This window comes from Phytophthora sojae, assembly GCF_000149755.1.
Source record: "Phytophthora sojae unplaced genomic scaffold PHYSOscaffold_4, whole genome shotgun sequence".
NCBI classification, from domain to species: Eukaryota; Oomycota; class Peronosporomycetes; order Peronosporales; family Peronosporaceae; genus Phytophthora; species Phytophthora sojae.
The window spans coordinates 296,684-308,854 of NW_009258118.1; the positions used below are offsets into that span (position 1 = coordinate 296,684).

The following is a 12,171-nucleotide window of genomic DNA, read 5'->3' on the forward strand; positions in this document are numbered from 1 at the left end:
AAAGTAATTGTCACGACTCCACCAAAAAGTTGCGCAACTTTCTCAGTGATGATGTGGATCATGCTGCGTTCATCAAACACAACACCTAGTGTCCTCGCCTAGAGGAGCCCCCATTATGTTTAAACATAGTAAAGTTAAGATAGTCGCTATGGTCTCAGTTCCTAGCTTGCTTCCCAGCCACATCGTCAGTGATGGTCCCGCTGGAAGTAGCGCGTACCACACGAAAAAGGCAGTGCGAATCATTTGTTTATCTGTGTAGCTTTATGATTGTGACAGAACACGAGTAACTTTACAGTGTGAATACCATCGATGCAAAGCCTTACCTCTGACTTGGCATTCAAGTCAGCAATAAGAGGTCGACCTTCGCTTGAAAGGGTTACCTGGGCTGAACTGAGCTGTGTTGGCTCAGGTCGAAGTAAAAGATGTTCACTCCGCCCCTATATAATTTAGTGTCCTTTATTCAACAGCTTGCCTAGCAGTATAGGCAGCGTGAACGCACTCTGCTGAATGGTGCATGTAGTTGCTGTTGAAGTTGCAGAGCCTACTCGCTAGTGCAAAAATTCAGTATTGCAAATGTTCGGGTTTCGTCGAAGTTGCCCAAAGGTGCTGAAGGTGCTTGAAGTTGCACGAAGTTGCTCAAACGAAGGTGCTCAAAGGTGCGCAAAGGTGCACGAAGTTGCGCACCTTTGGGCAACTTTTTCGACCAAGGTGCCCGAAGTTGCACGAAGTTGCTGAAGGTGCCCAAACCCAAGTTGCTTTAACGAGAGCCGCAGTAGCAATGGGATATCATGGGCCTTTTCCGCTTGACGCGCACGCCACGCTGTGTCACAGCGCGCCGACATTGCGCGGCGCGCGGCTTGCACGGCCAGCCTTGGGCCCAGGCATGCAGCCAGCCGCTATTGCTACCAGGACCGCCAAGCGCGCGGCGCGCTCGAGGGTATCGTACCCACTATCCTTCGGGCCATGATAGGCCTACTGACTTGGGTGCAGGATTGGCCGTTACGACGGAGCCTTGAAGTTCCCCGATTCGCGGCCTGCGATTGGCCAGTCCACTTCAACGTCGCCAAGGCCGTTACAGGCGTGCTTTGGTGTTCCGAGACGCCTTGGTTGGTGGCCAGCGGCGGAGATGACCAACGGAGATGACAACGGGGCCGGCTGCTGGGCAGCCACGAGTGAGCCGAGCTGAGCGCCGCTCGTGGGCGTTGGGCTCCTGCCCGTTGCCGATGACTAGCGCTGCTGAGTTTGTCACCTACAGCGTCCACGACATGACTGATACTGGTGCTCCTCTGCACATTTGTCCGATCATTACTTTAGCAGGCCTTGAGGCACAGGTAGCCGAGTGCATTTCCAGAGGGAATGATGTCTACAATGCAAGCAAAACGCGCAGGCCTGGGAGCTTATCATCTTACTTCTAAGCTTTATCGCTTCCGCATCGAGTCCGAGATGCTCGGGTTGAATGTAAAGTCGGCGAACGTGGAGCTCAGCACCATGGACTGGTGCGTGCACACGCTGTCCACCACGGGCTCGGACGTAAACTCGGCGTCGAAGTTGCCCACGTCGAGCTCGTCCTGCACCACCGGGTGCCACGGCGGCGTCACCTCACGCCGCATCAGCGCGTCCCAGGAGACACCGGCAAAGAACGGGTGGTCACGCAGCTCTTGCGCGCCGCGCGAGCCGAGGCGCTCCGTCGGGTTGAACGTGAGCAGCCCGCAGATCAGCGACGCGGCCTCGGGGGGCATCTCAGCAGGCATCATCGTGCCCACGGAGCCAGGAGTCATGATCTTCTTCACCATAATTTCGCGGTTGTCGTCGAAGAATGGATGCGTGCCGGTGAGCATCTCGTAGAGGAACACGCCGAGCGACCACCAGTCGACCGCGTATCCGTATTTCTGCATATTGTACACCTCGGGGGCCAGATACTCGGGGCTACCCACAAGCGTCTGCGCGCCCTTGTCCGAAACCACGTTGAGCTTCGACAGTCCAAAATCTGTAATGCGCAGGTGGCCAGAGGCTTCGACTAGAATGTTTTCCGGCTTGAGATCGCGATACGCCACCTTCAGCCGGTGAAGATGCTCCAGTCCCAGCACCAATTCAGCCGCGTAGAACCGAGATAAATCGTACGAGAAGCCATCATCCGACATGTGGTGGAAGAGTTCTCCGCCAGAGCAATAGTCAGTCACGAGATAAAGCTTGTCCTTAGTCTGGAACGAGTAGCGCAACCGCGCGATGAAAGGGTGGTCAATCTCTTCGAGAATGAGCCGCTCCGTCTTGATGTGCTCTTCCAATCCGTGACGAACCACGTTCTTCTTGCGAAGCACCTTCATAGCGTACACAACATGCGTGTCCTTCTTGCGGACGAGGAAAACCTTCCCGATGGACCCCTTGCCGATCACCTTAATCAAGTCAAAGTCACTTACAGAAACGCCGTGAGAGTGGTGGCTGGAGTTGCTGCTGCGACTGCTAGCAATCGACGCGCGCATTGCTGAAGAAGAACTCGCGTCGGTGTCCAATGACGATCGGCGAGCAGTTTTCCTGTGGTGCGGAGACTCACTCGCGTTCGCACCCATCGCCGTACTGAGTCGGCGACTCTGTTTTCGAGGCTTCAACGAGTCCAGACGATGGCGGATGACGTTTCCGAGCCACGATCGAGTCTTGGCTTCTGACTCCGTAATAAACTGCGCCGCACCGCAGCCACGATCACGCGCAGCGACGAAGTACGTGAACGTCGTCTCCAGCGAGAGGCTGATAGTGCGCGCCTTGTTGCTACTGTTACGCTTTGAGAGCGCCGATGCAGAAGCTGGGGGCATCTTACCATCCCCTGATGCTGTAAGGTCTCCAACAGATAAACAACTGCACGAAAGTTTTTCCTCTTCGGCCGGGATATGTCCACCCGCCGAGATCTGAGCGTCGCCCTTGAAGTTGATCGCGCGCTGCTTCAAGAACTGAGCCACAGTAGGAGACGTGGTTGACGGGTCCAAGCGGTACGCGCCCTCGGCAAACACAAGCGCATTCACGCGCTTGACAACTTGTTCCTCGCGCTTCTGGATGAGCGTCAGCACCGACTTGGCACCGAAGGAGTACGCCAAAAAGTACACGTTGCGAGCCTGTGCGCGAGAGATAATGTTATCCCACACATACAACATGTGCTCGTCCGGGGACGAGTTGCCGCGGATGGGGAATGTGTCGTTCCCGATGGTCACATTGTTGGTCGATGGATTCAGCACGGCCACGGCAAAGTTGGTTGCAGTAGCGCGACGCATCACCGGCAGCATCGAACCGAGCTCCAGCCCTTCCTGAATCAGCAGATCTCGACTCCAAATACCAGGCTGCGCTCCGCGACCGCCGTTCACGACCACCAGCAAGTTGGCGTTGCTGCGCCAGTCCGATGTCAGGAATATACTGGAGCGAGCATCCTTCGGCTCGTCCGGTCGCAGATCCAGCGGGACGCGCGCCTGCTTGAACGCCAACTCGGCCAGCATCTCCATCTGGATGTGGAAGATGGCGGCCTTCACGATATCGTCCAGCTCGCCCGCGCGCCGCTCGTCGCTCATGAGCTCGTAGACGGCCTGGTTCGTGCGGCAGTGACGCAGCGTGCCCGCGTCGTCGAAGTAGTAGTCCAGCTCCTCCAGCGACTCGAGCTGGTCTGTGAGCGCGATGCTGCCTCGGGCGAGTGCGTCGGCGTCGCTGGGCCCCGTGACGCTGCTGGCGCTGCTGTCACCGAACTTTTGCCTCTGCAGCCGCACGGCGTCGTCCGCGTTCATGCACAGGATGTACTGCTTGCTGTCCTCGCAGCTGGCCGGGTCCGAGACCTGCTCCAGCGTGGCCGCGTGCAGCACGACGCAGCCCTCCAGCAGCCCCGGCGGGCGCTGCTCCACCTCCATGTCGTCGTCATTGCAGCTCTGTAGATCGCAGCCACAAGTAAGCAAGCAGATTATGTTAGCTTCACCTGCAGACAATAGCCGGATCTCTAGATCATTGGGCGGTTGGCTAATGGCTGCAATCTAGAGGAGAGCTAGCTATACATGCACCGACCATGAGGAACTCGTTGACGACCGAGAGCCACGAGTCCGTGGGCAGCACGAACGCCATGACGGCCGCGCCCACCTCCACGCGCGACCCACGCACACCCGCCAGCTGCACGAACACGCGTCTGCTGTCCGCCATCGCCGCCTCTCGCTCGTCCGCTCGCGCTCTGCGGTGCCGCCCCTTGCTGCTTTGGACTGCGGCGTTCTTTTGCGGGCCGACGACCGGCGCGCAAGATCGTACCCATCCCCATTTTCAGCCAATGTCAAAGCGTAGCGCTTCCTATTGGGTGAAAAGATGATACCATTGTGTGCACCACACCACGCAGTTGAACACGTCACATGGGACAACCCTAATAGAGCAGCGTAAAGCTCACCCCAATGGCTCCGATGCTGCGCCCTCGCTTGGCGTCCGCCGCAGCGCGCGCCGCCTCGCGCGTGCTCACGCGCACTGCGCCTTCGGCTCCATGGGCTGCAGCCTCCTTCGCGGACCAGGCACTGGGCCCCGTGGCGGGCGAGCCGCAGCGCCGCGTCCAGTACGACTCGCACATGCCCACGACGCCGCTGCAGAAGATCGTGCTGTCCGTCACGTCGGCGCTCACCGTGTTCGCGAACCCGGACCGTGGCGACATGCTGGCCGCGCTGGGAGAGGTCACGGGCCGTGATGCGCTGCGCCGCATCCACGCGCGCATGTGCGCCGACCCCATGGGCGCGCGCATCTTGGCCGAGAAGCCCGTGATCCGCAACGACAAGATCGACATGGAGTACCTGCGCGCGCTGCCCGCCGACTCGTTCGGCCGCCACTACGCCACGTTCATGGATTCGCACGGCTTCGACGCGGACGGCCGCTCGCTCGTGCGCTTCGTGGACGACCCGGAGCTGGCCTACGTCATGCAGCGCCACCGCGAGTCGCACGACTTCTGGCACACGCTATTCGACGTGCCCCCGACGGTGCTGGGCGAGATCGCGCTCAAGTACGTCGAGATGGCGCACTCTCAGCTGCCCGTTAGCGCGCTCAGCGCCTTTGTGGGGCCGCTGCGGCTCTCGAGCGAGGAGCGTTGTCTGCTCATGAAGGTGTATGTGCCGTGGGCCAGCCGCGCGTCCAAGAAGGCCCATTCACTGCACTGCGTCATGTACGAGGAGGAGTTCGAGACGCCCATTCAGGAGCTGCGTCGACGTCTGAACATCGAAGTCGCCCCTCCGCTCCCAGACTCGTCGGAGCACTACAAGCGCCACAAGGACGATTCGCACTGAGCTCAGTGAGAGAACGACGTAATAATGGTGAGGATATACTTCGAATTAGGTTACTCATCTTCCTCTGCTGCCGTGTTAAGGCTTCCCTACACCGAAAAGGTCGAAGTCGTGATCGTGGTGACTGTCATCGTGGTGTCCCTGCTCGGCTGTAGAGGCTTTCAGTGCCGCCACCAGCGCCTCAGTCTCGTCGTCTTCGGTGGTTTGAGCCTTGATGCCATTTGCACGTCCATTCCAACCTGACGCGGTAGCTGGAGCTGGGTGAGCTTGGGCTTGGGTGTAGTCGATAGCAGGGTGCAGCGTTGGTGGTGGTGCAACAGTGCCAAGAACAGGCTCGCTTACTGGAGTGGCAACAGAGCCAAGCGCGTGTGACTGATCCGGCGTGACGTTCACGGAAGCTGTAGTTGTGGTGGCTGGCGTCGCCGGCGATGGGGCAGTGATATCCGAGCGAGTGTCAACCGATAGGCTTGGCTGATGATCTGACGACAACGATACATGACCAATGGTTCCGTCTCCTCGAGGTGCTGGCATCGGCCCGGGGGTGTTCGGCGACAGGAACGGGTTGTGTGCCACTTCGCACTGGAAATCGTACGAGTAGTTCGTGTCCATGATCGGCTGTGTCGGTGGCTTCTTCTTCGTCGCAGCCGCATCCAGAGAGCTCAAGTTTTTGGAAACTGCCTGGGCTGACGACGGTGGCAACGGGAACAGTTCCTGGTATTCGGCGCTTGACTCGCTGTACGCGCTTCGACCTCCTTCACTTGTCATGCTATTGGCCATGCTCCCAGGAGTATACTGACGTCGCGCCGCGAGTTGAGCGGAGGATTTGAATGCAGCATACTTGGGAATGGAGTCCATCTCCAAACACTCGTACTCGCCCAAGCTCACGGGACTCAGCGGACCCCCCGGAGTGTCTCCATCGGAGAGCGGATAATCTGGAACCACTGTACCTGTCGAAGCTGTACCCCCTGGAGCAGCTTCGGGCAAGCTTTGCACGCTACTGCTGACCGAAGCACCCGCGCTGCTCGCAGCTGTTGCGTACGGATCAACAGGTCGCCGAAACGAAGCCGTGAATGGATTCAGAGCATCGTTGTCGTTGTCGGCGCGAATGGCGCTCTGTGGGTTTGACGTCTGACCAATAGTGCCAGACGACGCCGATCTGCCGAAGTCCTTGTTGCCGAACATCTCGGAGAAGGCCCCAGTGATCTCCGTGCCAAGTGCCGACATCTCCGTGCTGAATTCTGCTGCCGTCGTAGATTGCGCCCGAACAATAGGAGGCCGGCCATCCGTAGTACCAGCGACGCCCTTACCATTCGCGGGCGCGTTCTTCAGGGTGACTGTGGCCGACAAAATCTGCAGGTACGCGTCCAGCTCGTCACTGCAACCTTCAGCGCCAATTTCACCCGTCACGGCATACTCCGTCAGCAGCGTGTTGGCCAGCACCACCAGCTCGCTGATCTGCGCCAGACGCTTCTCCATCTTGCTGTTCCAGTCTCCCATTCCGACCACCCAGCGACCAGCATCCGCCACATACGCGACGCTCGATCTGCATACGCAGCGACACATCACAATACAGCATTAGCATGCGCATAATATAATCCAATGAGTGTTGTAGGCAAACGCACTCAAGCTCGTCGCGGATCTCGTCTCGGTACTCGTAGCACCGCTGGAACAGCAGGTCCGCCGTGTCCATGAGGCCTGCACACACAATACAAAGCTGCACAACGTCAAAACAACAGCCTCAGCTTCCTCGGAAAGGCACGAGTGACGCACACGTTGGTAAGTTCGCTCCCATGCGCTGGAAGAACTTCTCAAAGTAAATCACCTGCCAACAACCCAGGAACATCCGCAGCAACACCTCGCGTTAGAGCGATTTACCCTACAGTAAGGTTCGACAGATACCGCTGCTGGTGCCGCCCCACCTTCTTCATGAAGGTGGCCAGGTGCTCCTCCACGCGCGCGATGGCCGTCATGGACTTGCCGATGCTGGAGATGGACTGGCCCGCGCTGAAGATCGACGTCATGGTGGCTCAGCGGGGCTGTCAAGGGAGGAGGAGACGCGCGTGCGTGCAGGCTGCAGGGCTGGATGGAGGCGGAAGGCGGCGGCCGACGGAGCGTCGAGGGAGACCTCGCTTCCGGATGCTGGCGTTCTTCGAAGCGCAAATATACTGAGTTTTGTATCACATACAAACATCAAGTGTGAGGGTCGGCCAGGCAAATCACAAGGGCAAGTTGAAGTGAAAGCGGCTCGGCTTGAAAAGCGAAGAGTGCAGAGTGCGATGTGGTCTTTGGCCAATGGGTCTATGGCGGTGGTGAAGCTGCTGGCAGTGATCGTACTGTACCAGGCATGCAGTCGTGGCACGCATGGCGCAGAACCTGCCGGGCTACAATAAAGGAGCGAGGAGGCCGCTACACTGCCAAGACGTAGCAGGCCTGCAGTGCTTGCTGCTGCCGGCCTGATCAGCTCTGTGAGCGGCTCGCGAGGACGTCGCATGGCCACGTCGAGCTCCAGCCTATCCGTATGGGTGGGGATGCAGGTGGCAAATTTCACAATAACTGCTGCTGCGCGTACATCAAAAAGTCAAGCAGCATTTGCGACGCTGGAGCTGCAACACCGATATAATATCCGCGCTGTTGGAAACGGATCATTCGCGACGCTCCCCTGCCTCGCAGGCGCCGGCTGATCGTCGCCGGATGGCATTGCTGCTGGGTGGCAAGTGTTTGCATGGAACTGCAGCGAGCGCGCTGGTGTTTGCTCGTCAAGGTAGAGATCAGCGGTCGCCACTGCTGACGGAGACCTGCATCCTGTTGGTACAGAGGAAGGAGCTCAAATGCGCCTCGGTCTTCAACCTGAAGACAGACTCCTCACCTCCAGTGAAGACCGACGGAGTGCATGTAAGCGGACGGTAGGACAACACGGCTTGCTCAATGCAAGGTGTATGTACCTACACGTCTCGCCTGCTCGTAACTGCATCACGCCTGTCACCGCGAATGCATTTCCTTTCCTCTCGGAGCACGAGCTGCAGCTCGTGCAAGGGATCCGAATGCAACGCCCTCCAAGCACGACGAGCTCGTTTCGTTGACGATAGCCGCACTGTCTGGCTGCAGCTCAGTGGGGCCGCAAAGCGGAGATTCTTGCAGCAACGGCCGAGTTGTGCATGACTGCCGCAATATGTACATGTAACGCCTCGCAGCAGCACGACTCGAGCTGGAATGGAAGATACCATGGTACAGTACTTGCAACCGCAAGGCGTTTTTGCAGTGAGGGGCGGAGACCCAACCCGCTGAACATGATGGTCATGCGGCGAGACGGAACGAAAAGCAAGTCTTCCAATCAAGATGGCGGAAAATGTAAGCAAAACGACCAACTGTTCGTTTTGCGGAACTTTGTACTTTACTTTTTTGTCATCTACCGAACGAAGAAGCACGCCCGCGATTCGTAAAGGTGACCAGCTCCGCCTGACCAGCGCCACGTCGACCGCATCTGGCTGACCTCCTTCACTTTACGCTGCAGGTGGCGGCGCTGCCAGCGCCATCCTAAACTTCTCTTGACTTGAATTTGCACTGGTTTAAGGCCAGCAGCGGATCCTCCGATTCTGGTTTGCGCGCTGAGCTGGGCGGGCGGCACCACAAGCGCAGTCAGCCAAGTGGAGCTGGTTTCTGGACGGAGGCCGACCAAAACGCGTGGGCGCGGTGGCGCTGGTGGTAGAAGATCGCAAAAAGTGGCGGCGCCGCTACAGTTGAAGATCGCTACAAGCAAAAATCGATGAAAACCTCGAAGAAGCCGGTTGGTTATCCGGAAAAATGGGCCCGTCGCGAAGAATTATCGCATTTAAACTTGTTATTTTTGCCTCTTCGAGCGGATGCCCGACACGTCGTCGACGATACTGCGGTGGACTCTTGCCACCGGCTGCGATCCGGGAGACCTGCGTGCGTTGCAAGCGGGAGCCAAGGGGGCTTTGCCTGCATTCCCACCTGCGGGGGCTCAACAGTGAGAAAACTCGCGGCATACAAAACCCAAGTGGTCGGCGCCCAGTTCGGTATCCGGAATTCCCGGTCCAGATGACTCAATTGGGTCATAAAACAACCATAATCAACTATTGGTCCCACTGTAGGCAACAGAGAGTCGGAGCTTTCAGCAGTTTCGGTACAGTAATCTGCCCGAGTAAGGAACGCCTGATATATATAAAGACGCAGAATATATCAATTGATGTTAAGCTGAGTATACTTTTCCAATGTACTGATTTAGTTATTTCAAAATGAACTGAAGAGCAGCTTTACCTACGAGTCCGGAATGATTCCAACAGTGGCGTATGGTCGAAGAACTAACCTTTGACCAGGCATCCTCGCACCACAACAGCGCTGTCAAATGGGTGGAGTGGGGGAGGAGGTGGGCTTGTGGGGCGAGGTGCAAAAGCAAAAGTGCGAGTCTACCACTACGGTACATGTAGTTTGAAGTCTAGTAAGATCGCTAAATGCGCGCCATTTTTCAAACGAGGGTGGAGAGCTGATGATTGGCACTGGATTTTTCACCTTAGTAGCTCAGTACCTTGCACATCCCCCTATCGCCACATCGACTGGAAAATAATATTAAATATGTGAGGCTATTAGTTGTACACCCGTTCCTTATTCGGGCAGAATTCTGTATCAATTCCATCAGCCTGCCCCCCTGCTCTTTTACCTTTGCCACCATACTTTGCTTGCGCCGTTGCGGCCACGCCCCGATCGGTTCGGTCTCACTCTGGAATTCGCCCCGGGCAAACGACGACAGCGTTTTTCGTGTGCTAATTTCCCAGCGGGCAGGCGATGGGGGTGCCGACCAGCCACAAGGAGGGCGCATTCTACAGCGCCAATTCCGTTTACAACAACTCGGTGCAGGACGGCGGCATGGACCACGGCCACTCCACCATGACCATGACGTACGGGCCCGACGGCCGCAGCAGCTTCGACAGCTACGAGCCGTCGGCCATGCTGGGCAACAACCGCTTCGTGGCCGGCAACAAGTTCTTCAACTACCAGCAGTTCGGCGCGCTGCGCGAGGGCGGCGGCGTGAGCCTCTTCTCGGCCTCGTACTGCGGCCTGCTGTTCGCCACGGCGCAGAGCAGCCTCATCTACGCCGCGCTGAGGTACTGCATGCGCCCCACGCTCATGCACTCGCTGCTGCTGCAGCGGTCCGAGAGCTCCGTCGTGATCGAGTGTCTGCTGAGCATCCCGACGACGCTCGCCTTCTTCCTGGGGCTGCTCTCCGATGTGGCGCCCATCGGCGGGTACCGCCGCAAGTCCTACATGATCACGGGCACGCTCACGAGCTTCCTCATGTGCATGGGGCTCATGATCCTCTCGGCCACCGTGGACGTCGACCACTCGACCGAGGACCAGCGCAGCGACTACATCGTGTACTACATGGTGCTCATCATGGGCGCCACGTTCGGCACCATGCTCAGCAAGATCGCCACGGACGCGCGCGTCATCGAGCTGTCCCAGCGCGAGCCGCTCACGACGCGCGGCAAGCTGCAGATCAACTACCTGCTCTTCCGGACAGGCATCGAGTGGATCGGGCTCTGGCTCACAGCCCTGCTCATCCGCTTCGACGACGACAAGCGCAACTACGCGCTGCGCGTGGACCCGTTCTGGGCCTACGCCGTGCTAGCGCTGCTGAGCCTCATGCCGGTGCCGTTTGTGCTGCGCAACTGCAACGAGCGCACCGTGGAGCAGTCAGAGGCCGGCTTGATGAACGAGATCGTGGCGGAGGAGGGCAGCGTCGCCATGATCACCGCGGGACCTTCGACTACCAGCGCGCGCATCGGCGCCTTCTTCCGCATGTGCCAGCAGCGCGCCGTGTGGCAGCTCGTGCTCTTCCTGTGTATCCTGCTGGCCACCACCCGCTTCTACATCGGATCGGCCAACGCCGTCTTCGTCAGGCTTGCGGGACTCAACGCCAACACGACACTCTTGACCAACGCACTCAAGTACCTGACCACCTTGGCCTCCATGATGCTGTGGAAGGTCTTCTGGTCCAACTCGTCTTGGCGCCGTTGCGTGTGCCTCGGTATCGCTGTCATGGTCATCCCCGAGACCGTCCGCGCGATCGTCATGCTCTACGTGCCGTCCATGCGTAACCAGGCCTTCTACGACACGATCGGCTGCACCACCGGCTTCACGGACGGTATCATCACTATTTTCTCGCTGATCCCCGCGACCGAGATCGCCGAGAACGGCTCCGAAGGCGCCACGCAGGGCATGCTGCTGTCGTTCCGCAGCACGATCGCCATCGCTATGCGTACCTTCAGCTCCGACTGGATGTCGGACCTGGCCCCCGTGAGCCTCAATGACGGCACCCGCCGCCTTCTGTTGCTGCTCATCATCACGTACATCGTCCACGGCATGGCGTTCTTCTCGGTGCTGTTGCTGCCTCGCCAGAAGCTCGACGCCCAGCAGATGCGCGTCTACGGCGGATACAGCAAGTTCGCCTCCATCGCGATCTGGATTATCTTCGTCGTCTTCTTCGTCTACGCCATGGTCGTGAACCTCAAGGCCATGGCCGACATGGCGAGAGAGTAAGGTATTAGGTAGTAGTAGTTGTAAGTTATTGGTTATGAACATCAGGAGCTAGTGTCGCTTCATGAATGTAATGCAGCGTCGAGGTCTTGTGCTCCAAACCTTTGCTGGTATCTGTGAAACTGGTGATGTGATGTCACCCGTCGGCAGAGGATCACGCGAATGCTGTGTTATCCAACTCTTTTTCATACTCGACCCCTTCGATGTAGGGGTCCTCGTTGATGACGATAATCTCCGTCTGCCTGTAGCCCATGGACGAGTAGAACGCTCGCGCCTTGTCCATTACGGCGCCGGTGCCCAGCCAGATCTTCTTGTAGCCGTGCTTCACCGCCCAATCCTCAAG

The 12,171-nt window shown here is 58.2% G+C and overlaps 5 protein-coding genes across 5 annotated transcripts; 2 read left to right on the forward strand and 3 right to left on the reverse strand.

The window, feature by feature from the left end:
* Positions 1–1,324: 1,324 nt before the first annotated feature.
* On the reverse strand, positions 1,325–4,164 carry PHYSODRAFT_350990 (hypothetical protein; the record flags this gene model as incomplete). Its single annotated transcript, XM_009527286.1, has 2 exons — positions 1,325–3,899; positions 4,033–4,164. 2 exons carry the CDS (start codon positions 4,162–4,164, stop codon positions 1,419–1,421), a joined length of 2,613 nt encoding a protein of 870 aa, XP_009525581.1. The 3' UTR covers positions 1,325–1,418.
* A 217-nt stretch (positions 4,165–4,381) lies between these two features.
* Positions 4,382–5,276, forward strand: PHYSODRAFT_559076 (hypothetical protein; the record flags this gene model as incomplete). Its single annotated transcript, XM_009527287.1, has 1 exon — positions 4,382–5,276. The coding sequence occupies exon 1, from the start codon at positions 4,404–4,406 to the stop codon at positions 5,274–5,276; it is 873 nt and encodes a 290-aa protein (XP_009525582.1). The 5' UTR covers positions 4,382–4,403.
* Positions 5,277–5,960: 684 nt separating this feature from the next.
* On the reverse strand, positions 5,961–7,294 carry PHYSODRAFT_543997 (hypothetical protein; the record flags this gene model as incomplete). The annotated part of the gene is made up of 5 exons (XM_009527288.1): positions 5,961–6,006; positions 6,067–6,816; positions 6,896–6,968; positions 7,044–7,095; positions 7,193–7,294. Coding segments are annotated over 5 exons (1,023 nt in total), but the record flags the coding sequence as incomplete, so codon positions are not given.
* A 2,225-nt stretch (positions 7,295–9,519) lies between these two features.
* PHYSODRAFT_498490 (hypothetical protein) lies at positions 9,520–9,717 on the reverse strand (the record flags this gene model as incomplete). Its single annotated transcript, XM_009527289.1, has 1 exon — positions 9,520–9,717. The coding sequence occupies one exon, from the start codon at positions 9,715–9,717 to the stop codon at positions 9,520–9,522; it is 198 nt and encodes a 65-aa protein (XP_009525584.1).
* Positions 9,718–10,076: 359 nt separating this feature from the next.
* On the forward strand, positions 10,077–12,091 carry PHYSODRAFT_299956 (hypothetical protein; the record flags this gene model as incomplete). Its single annotated transcript, XM_009527290.1, has 2 exons — positions 10,077–11,588; positions 12,077–12,091. The coding sequence occupies 2 exons, from the start codon at positions 10,077–10,079 to the stop codon at positions 12,089–12,091; spliced, it is 1,527 nt and encodes a 508-aa protein (XP_009525585.1).
* Between the last annotated feature and the right edge of the window lie 80 nt (positions 12,092–12,171).